The sequence below is a fragment of the Electrophorus electricus genome, chromosome 7, assembly GCF_041902795.1.
Source record: "Electrophorus electricus isolate QZ-2024a chromosome 7, ASM4190279v1, whole genome shotgun sequence".
Lineage (NCBI taxonomy): Eukaryota > Metazoa > Chordata > Actinopteri > Gymnotiformes > Gymnotidae > Electrophorus > Electrophorus electricus.
Window position 1 is genome coordinate 14,371,824 of NC_137503.1, and position 12,353 is coordinate 14,384,176.

General features: G+C 43.1%; 1 protein-coding gene across 8 annotated transcripts in view; it reads right to left on the reverse strand.

Moving 5' to 3' along the window:
• Positions 1-978: 978 nt before the first annotated feature.
• Positions 979-12,353, reverse strand: part of sema3fa (sema domain, immunoglobulin domain (Ig), short basic domain, secreted, (semaphorin) 3Fa) — a 35,138-nt gene continuing 23,763 nt past the window's right edge. For 7 of the 8 annotated variants that reach the window (XM_081717574.1, XM_035524567.2, XM_081717573.1 and 4 more), the window contains 14 exons: positions 12,228-12,317; positions 10,479-10,572; positions 10,138-10,257; positions 9,581-9,720; positions 8,644-8,758; positions 6,823-6,892; positions 5,889-6,033; positions 5,242-5,464; positions 4,870-4,958; positions 4,709-4,750; positions 4,390-4,547; positions 4,190-4,257; positions 3,916-4,049; positions 979-3,476 (listed from right to left, as the gene is read on the reverse strand). In XM_081717574.1, coding sequence (XP_081573700.1) covers positions 3,024-3,476; positions 3,916-4,049; positions 4,190-4,257; positions 4,390-4,547; positions 4,709-4,750; positions 4,870-4,958; positions 5,242-5,464; positions 5,889-6,033; positions 6,823-6,892; positions 8,644-8,758; positions 9,581-9,720; positions 10,138-10,257; positions 10,479-10,572; positions 12,228-12,317 — 1,941 coding nt within the window. In that variant the 3' untranslated portion in view covers positions 979-3,023. The remainder of the gene's footprint in view (positions 3,477-3,915; positions 4,050-4,189; positions 4,258-4,389; positions 4,548-4,708; positions 4,751-4,869; positions 4,959-5,241; positions 5,465-5,888; positions 6,034-6,822; positions 6,893-8,643; positions 8,759-9,580; positions 9,721-10,137; positions 10,258-10,478; positions 10,573-12,227; positions 12,318-12,353) is intronic. The other variant, XM_081717575.1, reaches the window with a different exon arrangement.

Sequence of the window (12,353 nt, forward strand, 5' to 3'; positions counted from 1 at the left end):
TCTGCTGGTCATGGCTTGGAGTGTGGGAGAGGAAAGATTTGAAATGCACGGCTTACAACGACAGGTTCATCAACAAGTTCTGGACCCATAATTACACTCTGAAATTTTGCACAATAGATGCTTCTAGTGACAGGAATTACCTGACTTTGATTGCAGTCTTCTGCAAGGGCCTCAGAGATGACATGAAGACTGAGATGGTGTGAAGATATAAGGAGAGCGACCTGGTGGAAATGATCAACATAACAGTTCATCTAGACAACTTACTACCTGTGAGGAGAACACCACCACACAGCCACTCACAGGCTGGCTCCAATCAGAGCCTTCCCTCGAACCTATGCAGTTAGAAATAACTCACCTTAATGCCAGGAGAGAGAAACAGACCTCAAGGTTTTAACCCCTATTGTGCTGAACAGAATCATCAAATAGCTCACTGGACTACTGGACCCAATTGATCCACACCGAGAGATCCACACTCAAGGTCCATTCTGTGGACAACCATCATTTAGGAAAAGGCTACTTATGTTACTTAGGCTACCAAACATCTAACAGTCTAACATCTAACAGTCAAAGCTACACATCACAGGCAGCTCATTTTACATAATCACAAAATAATAAAATATATACAAAATAATATTGAGGTTGCCCTGGTCATGTACACACAATCCCCTCACTTCCTGGTCTCCCATGTGTCAGAGCCACTGTCTTAGTTAACGTTGTTCCTCTACCTCCAGAGAAAGTGCTGCTGTCCCACAACTTTCCTGTTCCCCCAGTTTATCATCACTTAAATGAGGTTTTCAGAAACTGCACACTTGATCTTAGGTAGCAGTGCCCTTCCTCCTCAGGTACAAGTATAGGCCCTCTGTGAAGCAGAGACCCAAGCCATTGAGGCTTACATAGATGAGGCTCCAGCTCAACATCTGTCTACCTCATCATCTAGTTTCTTTATTATGAAGAAGAACAGGAGTCTCTGACCCTATATCAGCTTTTTATGTTATAAAATATAGAATTTTAATTAATCAACAACAATGAAAGAAAAAGCATAGTAAAATCAGTACATTAACTTTGAATTACATCTAATCCCAATTTCTTTTCCACAACATATTAAAAAAATTCAGACAAAACAAAAAAGACAAACCACAGTGATGTATAATGTATTACTAACAAAGAACTGAAAAAAATTATACAACAGTCATTTGAAGCAGCCTGCTAACACGTTTTAAACAAGTACACAAGAGAGGCAAGAGAGACACAGAAGTTCATTGAGCATCATAACACCTTGTCTTGTGCTTAAAACAGTCTTCTGTCCTTTAGAACCAATCTCACTGTCCCATTGTAGTGGTATTTTCACATAAAGTCATTCTCACATAAAAGACCATCCATAAACATCTACATAGCAACACGTTTGGGTTTGGACTAATTTACTTGTACAGGACATATACAATTCATGCAAAAATCAAAGAAATCGTCCCAAAGCTCGTCTTAGTTTTAGCTTAATGGCAGTCAAATAAAAGGGGTTAAAAGTGCTTCCTTTGACTCTTCTCCTGCTAAGATTGGTAAGGCTATATTTTAATCGATACAGCACACTGTCTGTATGCTTTTCCTCAGCAAGAATTTTGTTTTGGAACAACAGAAGTATAGATGCCCTGGTCTGAATCAGATGTATTATATAATTAATGGATCTCTTGTTCGTGCAATATTTGTATGTAGTATTTACAAATAACTTGGTAAACTAAATTTGAAGAAAACGCTAGGATTACTAAACAGGAGATGTTAAAGAACTTGAACCAAACCCGCTGACTGAAAAAAGACAAACTTTACACATATCATACTGACATATGGAAGATCAGGACAATAACAAACAAGTACAGAGGAACTTTTTTTCTCTTGTGTAGATCCTTGCTGGATGTCATAGGATACTTGTGTACAGATTCTCTGGATAGACGGATTGAACCAATGAACTCATTTGAGGGCCATGCTGGTTTTCTGTCCTCAAAGAGTGAGGTTCCATTCCACACAGTGCAGTCAAACTGTCCATTAAGGCAGCAGCTTTCAAATGGCCTCATGATTACATCACAACATATCCTTATAGGCCACCATAGTGAGCTAGAGAGCGGAGATACCTGTACTTTGTGACAGGTTGTACTAAGTTGTTGGTCCACTGACTGCAGCATGACTTGTACTCTCTTCAACCAGTATGTCTCACAGCAGCACTGCCATTAAAATAATGCCAAAAACTGTATATGTAAGCATTTACAAGTAGATAAAACATACACAGAGCAGGGATTTTATTAGAACTAGCTCTCCAGTCCATGACTGACTGCTTAGTCAGTGATGGTATTCCTGGGGAAAAAAACAAAATAAAAATACAAACAATAAACATCTGGCTAAAACCTGCTCTGAGTTTAGAAACAGGTGATTCATTAAAGTGACAAATGGAGAGTGACTTATACAGACCTCAAGACGTATGATAGTGAATCAGCTGGGCTCTCAGTACAACTGTGTTTTCAAAACAGTGGTGTTACAACTCATGCCTGGTTGTACATTATATGGTATCCTATTAAGGACACCTATAAGGTGTTTTGTACATTCAGTGTACACAGCATGAAGCTAAACCTTTGCCATTGCTTATATTACAACCACACAGTTATTTATGACAATAACACTATAATAATAAATATACTATAAGAAGAATAACAATAATAACAAAATATTTGCACAGAAGGATCTATACACAAAACTGCTTTTTTTTTTCCACTTTTTTGTGCTCTCAGTACAAAGATATCCACAGAGCCTAACTATGTACAACCTACAATAAATACTTCCTATTCTCACCACGTGCTGCTCTAATATGACCATTAAGTCCTTTGGCCATGTTCCAGTTTGGTTTGTAACTTATTGGCATGTCTGATGTCTTGTCGCTGGGTATGAGGTCTCCCTCGGATCTTGTGGTGAAATGGCGCGTGTGCTGTATGTGCATGCATGTTCGGAGGGGAGGAGCGCACGGCTGGGCCTCTTCTCACCCCTCATGTCTCCGCCGTGCTCCCCTGGCCCTCGTGGTGTCTCCTGTTGCGTGGCTTGCGCTGGGCTTCCTTGGGTTCCTTGGAGTCCTTCTTGGGGCGTGGGGGGGCGGCGGTGTCTGGGTCGTCGCCGAGCTGCCAGTAGTCCTGGCAGTACTGGTCGATGAGGCCCATCTCGGGCTGGCTCAGGATGGCCAGCAGGTCCTTGTACTGCTCGGCGCTGGGTGTCCAAGCGCCGGGAGGCGGGGGCGGGGGCGGGGCAGGGCCAGCCAGCACGCTTGCCTCGGTCTGGATGCTGTTGACGGTGCGGGCGGGAAGCACCACCAACTGCAGCCTGACAAGGGTGTGTTTGAAGTTCTTCTCAGTGGATGTGCACTGGTAGGCCCCGGCGTCTACCAGCTGGAGAGAACGCAGGAGGAGACCCTGCTCTGTGCGTACCACACGACCGTCCGAGCGGATCTTCCAGAGAACACAACATGCATAAACTTAACACAGACATAATAATGAAAATATTTACATTTTAATAATTGATGTTCAATTTAACCTATATGTGCTATGCGTGCAAATTATTCTGCGATTAAATAGATTTTAATTCTTTGCATATTTAAAGCTTCCTAACTGGGATTTTTCCTTTTGCCTAATGAGAAGGATAGAGAAATGTATTCCTCAAAATTGTGAGTTTAATGCATCATGACTAGCAACTGCAATATTCACAGTCTATGTCTTAAGCCTTTAGCAAAGATCACGCACGGTACTCATTGGGTCTAAAGCAACAGCACCATCTGCTAGAAAAAATAAGTCTGATGGGATGCTTTAATTACTAAGCAGAAAAATGTGTGAAATTAGTGGCCATTGCTATATTGCCTGACAAATTGATGTGTGAGTACGCACTACACACCTCTCTCCTCCTATCACTGTTCTCCTTCTGAAAATGCCATTTGATTGAAACATGAGGAGATCTGGCTTGGCATTCCAGGAAGGCAGTGCTTCCCTCGACTCCATACTGTACTGCCTCCAGAGTATTCTTATTGGCTGGCATGGAATAAAACAAAACAAAAGAAAAAAAACCTTACATTTAAAACTTATATAAGGCTTCTTCTTATACTGAATAATTTTTTGTATTGTTGTTATTCTGCTGTGCAAAGCTATTCCACTTTTCATCTATTCCTCACCATTGGAATTGTAGCCTCTGCACTGTCTGATAGGGTTGCCATACTTCACGTCCTGTCGTCGACTACGCCTGGTACAACAGATGTAAACACACATTCAGACAAATTTCCGGATGACTAGAAACTTCAGAGACTCCTGTTTTTAAAGGAACACCCCATCCAACCTCTCCACCCATGGCAACACTGCACCGCGTGCCCCTCACCTCTTCTGGTTCGCAGAGTAGCGGGAGCAGGACTTGCCATCCCAGGCACAGTAGGGGTCGCGAGCGAGGCAGCAATCCGCGCAAGCCTCGCCGTACACGTCGCACCTGTGCAGCGTCAGGTGTGTGACTCCCACCACTGAGCTCACGTACAGCTGTTGCTGTGGAGGGAAGGGTAGCGCATGCTGTTGATTTCTCTTGTTTTTTTTTTTTTCCAATTAACATTTTCAAAAGTGAAAGCCAGAAAACCTGGACAAAGTTTTGGAAATGCCAGCAGTTCGAAGTGCTTCCAAGCATGAATAAAAGAGTTTATGGTTCTTACTCTTTTTGGGGAAATCTTCATTGTGGTTATTGGTGTTGGAACCTACAAGATGAAATGATGACAGTTTCAGTTAAAAGCTTCATCATTCTGTAATCTTTACATTTATCAATTCAACAAACTCATGAATAAATGGAGAAACATACTGGTCTGCACTGACTCACCCTGAACACCTCCACTTCCTCCAGAACCAGCTCTTCAGTCTGGAGGTCATCTCGAGGCAGAACTATGACCTTCTGTACAGTGCCTCGATCTGGGATTGAGAAGAGCAGAATCAGCGTTGAAAAGCTAGTTTTGAGACAGACAGGCAAAGCACCAAATGACCACTAAAGGTTCACTAAAACGGTCCATTTTTCACACTCTGTATATACGGCCTTACTAACAGTATATTTCTGTCATTGAATAAAGATTAGAAACTGCACTTGTAAATGTTCAATTTCGCTGGAATAAATGTTTCAAAATGCATCAGTTCAACTTTTTGACTAATGAATTATATGTTGATTTGACTCTCATGCACAGAATGGAAGTGGTCTCACCTGTTCCTAGAAAAAGCACCTCGTAACTGCCGTCAGCAGCTGCCACTTGGTCTACGGTGATGGTAGTAAACTCATAATCTACATTGGTGCGCACCACCAGGGGGCGCTTATGGACTGGATAGACAGAGTTGTACATGGTAGGATGGTTCCGCATGAAATTTATGACCTCGTCTGGGTAATCTTTAGTGGACTTCATGTTGGGTGTGAATGTCCCTCCTGGACACTGAGGTGAGGGGACAGAAATTTATTGATTTATTGTTTGCATCTGAATTTGTGCATCTGACCTCAGTGTGAATTCACATCGAAAATAGTGATGTTCGTCAAGGTGATTTTCTTTAAAGTGATGAAAGTCAAATGACAGCATCAACACGTCTGCAGAACTTAACTGATATGGTGAAACAGGACTGACCATTAAAGAGCCGAAATATTATTAACCATTAGCATTAACCATGAACACATGACAAGAAAATGGGAGAGAAGAAAAGACTACACACTGGAAGGGAGGGCTGTTTGAAAAAAACCTGTTGGCTTTTGGACTATCTATACTGATACATGTGTGATGTGTGTGTGTGACGTGTGTGTGTGTGTGTGTGTGTGTGTGTGTGTGTGTGTGTGTGTATGTATATGAAAGAGAGAGAAACACTCACTGTCCCAGGTCGAGGATAAGGGATCTTCCCTTGGTAAGCTATCCACTGGTAGTTTGGGCCTTCCTTGTGAGCAAAGGGGCCGTTAAAGATCATCCGCACATCAGCCATAGAATAAACACATATGGCCGATCCCTTGAACACTGAGCTGCAGAGAGAGAAAGATTGTGTGCGAGACAGAAGATGGAGAAGGAGGGGGTCGATTATGCACTGATGCACTGAATTGTTAAAACAGATGTAATATTCACTCACACACTCATTCTGTAATGGGTTTCCCCTCTTACCCATACAAAAGTACACATCATCACATGGAAGACAAGAGATGCAAAGACAGAGAGCGAGGGAGACAAAGAAAGCCGTGACAGCACTCCTGCCCTCCATAGGGGGAAAGCACGTTTCTCATTAGCATGGAGCTGTGTGCTTTTGGGTTTCAAAAGCTTAGACAAAGCCTGGAGGCTTCACTGATTTCATCTAAATCCTACCGACCTGAAACTAGTCCACTTGCACATTCCTGCACACCACTGCCACTGCCTTGTTTATTTACCCCAGATGCTTCGTATGTGAGCCTTGTGTAAAATGTCTAGACCTTTTACAGTTCCCTTCCCAGGAGAGCTCCGCAATAGTGAACGGTTTCCATAAATTCAAAATGCCATTTATTACTCCGAAAGCTTTGGTACAACATAGAAGAGCACAGTATCGCTCCACTGGCAGGCAGAGCATCTCTGCGCAAGCCTCCTTGTGTTACTTGCAAAAGCTGCCAAATGATAATAGATTGGCAATGGTTTCCAGCTGCATTAAACCTGCCGTTGTGTGGGCAAAGGCAGCCATGGTAAGTAAAACAAAACTGCTCCGTCACCAATGTGATCAGGGTGGAAGCCGGGCAGGTGAAAACAAGGCCCATGTGCAGCACGTCACGGCAGGGCTCTTGTGAACTTACCCAGACACGGAGAAGACACCGTAGATGACTGGATTCTTGGTGTCTTGTGTCTTCTGGATAAAAACGTCACCTAAGAAAGAAAAAAAAAAAAAAGATGCAGAGACTCAGTCTCAGGGCAGCAGAAGTTTGAGCTCTCAGGTTTGTGTGTGTGATCAGATGTGTGGATTCTGCGCTACCAGTGACAGGGAAAAAGACTAAGGACAAAAGTGCAATGGAACAGAAATAAAATATCTAATTAAATTCTTTGAGACCAGCTCCCTCCCAAAACACACACACAGTGTAAATTAATCTAATAAGACAGCATCTTGTGCCAAAATGGAAGTGGAACTAGTCAAAAGGGAGAAACAGAATGCAACACGATGTTGAACATGCTTGAGTAATACAGGGCCTCTTGTTACAGAGAGACAGCTAGAGGCAGACAGAGACAGGAGCAGAACAGGAAAAAAGTCAGAAGCTAGAGATATGTTCCATCAGGCACAGAGACAAAAGGACTGTTTAGGGAGAGTCATAGATGATCAGACACAGACATTTGGGCCCAGGTACTACTACAGAACCGTTCAAGGAGTCAGTTCGCTTGACAGTGAAGCTTTGCAAAAGGTATACATGAAATCCTTCCTGATCCTGAAGGGACATGGAAAAACGGGAGGACCTGCAGCCCTTTCAGGAGGGAATTCCTTCCATTCCTGATGTTGAAAGAAGAAGGGGGCTGCAGGGACCTTGATCGGGGATGCTATGGAGGGTTGCAAAATGGTCCAGACACAGCACACACACCTCACAGGCCCACGAGAACGCAGCAGCCATGGAAATGCAACATTCACACATTCATGTTCATCCACGGACCAACAGAGGGAGACGGCTGGTGGTGTTCATTTTGTTGGCCAGGGCTGTTTCGCCTTGTCACTCAAATGCTGGGCACTGGGCAAAACTCCAGTATGTTCTGTCAAGTCTGGCTAGATGCAATTGAACTCGTATACAGAGTAGTGCGAACAGGTGCATGCACGCACGCACGCACGCACGCACACATGCATGTGCACACACACGCGCACATGCATAGGTTCACACACAAATACACCTGATACAAATACACACACAAATACACCTGTCAGGTTTCCTGCATTTTCGCCATTACAAGTGTATTTCACCATTCAGTTTACATTTTAGTTGAATGACAGATTTGTGTCTGACACTGAAAACTCATACCAGCCCAATATGACAGTCCCAACCCTCCAGCACTTTAAACCTATAGAACAGATCTACTAGAGGTAGACAGACAGACAAAATAAAAGTCAGTCTCTAGAGAGCCACAATGGTCACATCATCCAACATGGAGACTTTACACAAATGAACTTGAGGGCTCAAGGCTCCACTCCTCGGAAAGTTCTTCAGAACTGGACCAAACTCCAGCATGAAGTTGTGAAGCTGGACCATGCCAGAGCTGCAAAGTGAGCCTACATTTCATAAGCCTGGTCCAGATGTGGGGGTGGGGCTCCATAGGTGGAGACCAACTGTGAGTGTTCTGCCTTTCAACTCTGATTCACAAGGGGTTATGAAACACTTAAATGAAGAAGCAGAAAAAAAAAATCACCCTTATATGTGATCATCGATGGCGTGACAATGTAGAGGAAAATGAAAGAATCAAGAAAATAGCACATCCATAGACAGGGCACAAACAGTATCCTTCTTCTGTAGTGAATTTCAGACAGAAGCCTACAGCATAAGTCTTGGTCATAATGCATCTAGGAATGCTGGGCTAAGATAAAGTCTCTGCAGTAATGTAAACTACAGGGTGAGCAGCGTGGGTGAGGCGGGAGGGAGACTTACGGAGCTCGTCGAAATGCGTCTCAATACCGTCAACCCCCGTTACGGAGCAGATGAGGCGGGCCTTTAAGAAGGTGCTCCATTTGTTAACTAAACAACAATGACCGCCATCATCATTCTGCAGGCAGAGAGGGAGGGAGAGCGAGAGAGAGAAAGTAGGAGGGAAAATAAATCATTAATCATCGATGACAAAGTAAAAGCTACGAAGGCTGACCAAAGCAGGCCATAGGTTAAAAAATTAGTGAAAGACAGGTTATCAAGTTAAAACCTCTTTTGGTGTTGTATTCCCCTCCAGCCTCTGATAGAAATAATACATCAAATCGGAGACAGTTCTTTGTTTTTAAATAAAGGAAGACTTTGCTACAATTATCACCATATTGAAATGGCACAGCAAATTCAAGAGCACTTAGCACCTCTTAACATAATTCAGTGTGTAGTTTACGTCTCTGTAAACTTTATTCGAAATAATGCTGTGAAAAAAAACTAAACAAGACAAAGGCTTTATATAGGAATCTCTTCCACTGTGTACTATTTGTGTGGGCTGCACTGGCTGGGTGGGGTATGGTTGTAAACATTGCCTCTGAGCAGTGCTTAGACCCATCTGCTGTGGACTACAGCCAGCTCCAATAATGAGGCCTGGCAATACCCACCGACCAGCAGCCAACTACCCACACATTACAAACGTTCACCCGGCCTTATTCATGCTGAGAAGAATACATTTACTGGAGGAGAGGACCAGCTATTCAAAATTCGGAGGCAGGGGTTATGTGAGGACTAATGTTTATGTTTATGGTGTAGCTGTGGTGTACCTTGGGGTTCACGCAGTGCTCTAGCCAAGCCAGGATGCGAGTGCTATGATTTATGGGGTGACGTGTCTACTCTTTAATATACTAGTGCCTGTAAGTATAAAATGCGTAAGTATAAGAGTGTGTGTTCTCACCAGACAGATCCTCCCGATCCTGGATTGAGCCATGGGGGTCTGGCCCATTTCTGAAGCTTTCTCACGGAAGAAGAAATACAGCTTGTCATCGTTCTTCTCTGCGCTGTCTGGTATGAGCTGCGCATGGACAAACGTAGGATCTGAGAGTCACAGGTATGATGAGGAAAGAAAGAAAAGTCATGAGAAAGATAAGGACAAAGAAAGAAGATTACATTAAAACCAAATAATAAATATTTATTTATCCTTTAATAAACCTTAATATGCTGCGGTCAAAAGTAGCCTAGAATATAACCTTTAGCCTTTTCTCCCTGCCAAAACAACATTATCAGACACGTCATATGAAGGTGGTCTGTGCAGGCCTCCGTGTGAAATCTGTGACAGGCATCACTGTACAATGTATGTGACAAAGTGAGAAGAGTGTGGTATGCGTTTAATCAGAGCCATGCAAAAGACATCATACTCGGTACAGGAGACAGCTCTGTCTGGGATAGCAGTGTGTACATATCCTCCAACATTATCATCCTCATGTGTGCCTGTGTGAATGTGTGTGCATGTACCGTTGAGCCAGCGCGAATTGTACTGATCGGTCCTCATGGCTGTGTGCTTGCCTAGCGTACGGAAAATGGCAGAGTCTGTTCCCATAAAATCAATGTAGACTCCAGCGTAGAGTTGGCCATCTGTCCAAAGAGTGAGAGAGGCCGAAGAGAGACAGGAGGGAGATGCAGACACATGGGCATTAAAGACATGTGCTAAGTTGATTCTACAAGGAAAAGATGAAACAGTGATGAAACATTGTGTTCATTTATATTTGTGGGGCTGCAGTTTTTAACTCGAGTGGCTGGGTAGGAGGGGCCACACAAAAACAGTTAGTGGTCAGGTAGGGCTGAGAGGTCCTTACTGATCAAAGCAGACACGCTGTTCAGTTTGGGGTCAAATGGACATTTTCCCTTCCCAGAATCCACTTTACCCGGCTCCAGACGAAAAATGTATTCCTGGAAGAGTGGGCAAGTCACACAGAGTGGAAGAGTCTATCAGCCAGGGAAGAGTCTGTCAGCATACATTAAAGGAAACATTATTGATTAGTAACAGGTCTAAGGTTCACAGAGCTTTCCTGTCTTCAGAGAGTAGGGATGACACTATTGACTGGGAATTCATTCCACTGTCAGCGTCTAAACACTGGTAATGATGCACATTGTAAAAACCAGTGGACCAAAAGCAACCCAAACTCTTGATTTCCCACAGAAGACAGGTTTTAAACTGGCAAAGAGAGCAGAGAAAAACCATCAATAGTCTGAGACAGAGAAAGTAGCCACAGATGGTAAATACATTTATTTACATTGATTGGGCATACAACCATTTAGGATTTAAAACCACATTTTTTATGGCTTATACAAACCACTTTTCTAATTGTCTTTAAGATTTCCCACTGGAAACAATAACATCATTAAAGGTTTTGGTGTTATCTGTAGTTAGACACATGGCAAGCAAGTGATCTGTCACAACAATCAAGATCTTTCAAGGCCCAATTTATGTAGCAAAGCCATTGACCATGCTTCATATGTTAGTTGCACTCATTCAAATCAAGTTTTACAAAGCTTTGAAGTTAAATAATGGGGTAAAATAGGAAGAAAGAAAAGGAAAATAAAGAAAAAATTATGGTCTCGATGAGCATGAAATTTATGCAATCCAGATCAGGATGGAAAGTATGCCTTGATAAAAATCTGATTCAGACCAGAAGGTTTCTATGGTTAAATGTTAGGTGTCTTCTCCACAAATTAATCTTGCTAGCAGCTCTTTAACCTCCCAGTAACACTCCACTGTAAATAGTGCACATGCCAACAGAAGACAGAGATACAGCACTCCCACCTGTGGAAACAACGTCCTTGTTTTAGGAGGACATCATGGTGAGAGCTGCTTATATTTCAAACATATGTGTGTCCAAAGAAAACAAGATTCAAATGATCGAAACTTTATCAACGTGTTGCTTTTCAAGCCCACTCCCTGCACAGCAAATAAAAGTTTCTGAATCTTGTATGATCCAGAATGCTGAGTTGAAAATTCCAACAAAACTAGATCAGATTTCATGGTGAAAGCTGTAAAAAATGATATAGTATGTCTGACACCAAGATAAAGGCTGAAGCACCTTTAAGTGCCTTTCAGTGCGCATCTCCAATTCAACAGCTCCTATGCGTGAAATTCGTGTCTCGACAAATCATCTATTTTGATACAAACTTGGACGAGGAAAATGTACCCACCTTTGGGGAATGTTCCGCTCTAGTGCTTTATGAGCATACCTTAAATTTAATACTTGGCACAGGTTCACTTTTCACTGACTAATCACTTTGATGTGACGATCCAGTGAATGAGTATCAGAAGAGTTGAGTGTTTTTTGACACAGGCAGTGTTTAGGCAAGTGTAGGCAACCCTGGCAGGATGAGGCACTTGTAATTTGCCTTCTCTGTTACCTTCTATAATAGAAATGAATGACTGCCACTCTAAGCATACCTGTCTTCCCCTCTCCAGACAAAAATGCGCTGCCATGTCAGCAATCAAACAACTCTCTGTCCTGGCAAATCTAATAAAACCCCTCCAGAGGAATCCCTAGATGAAGCCCTGCTCTCATCACCCCTGTGACCTGATGTCCCACCTTGGGTGCGTAGAGCTCTGGCTCGGCGCTGGGGTCTGCAGCCCGGCTGGTTCGGCCTCCGGAGCGAGGACTCTGATCATGAAGCAAAGCCTACGAAACAAGGCGTGTTAGTGGGTTATGCCCTCA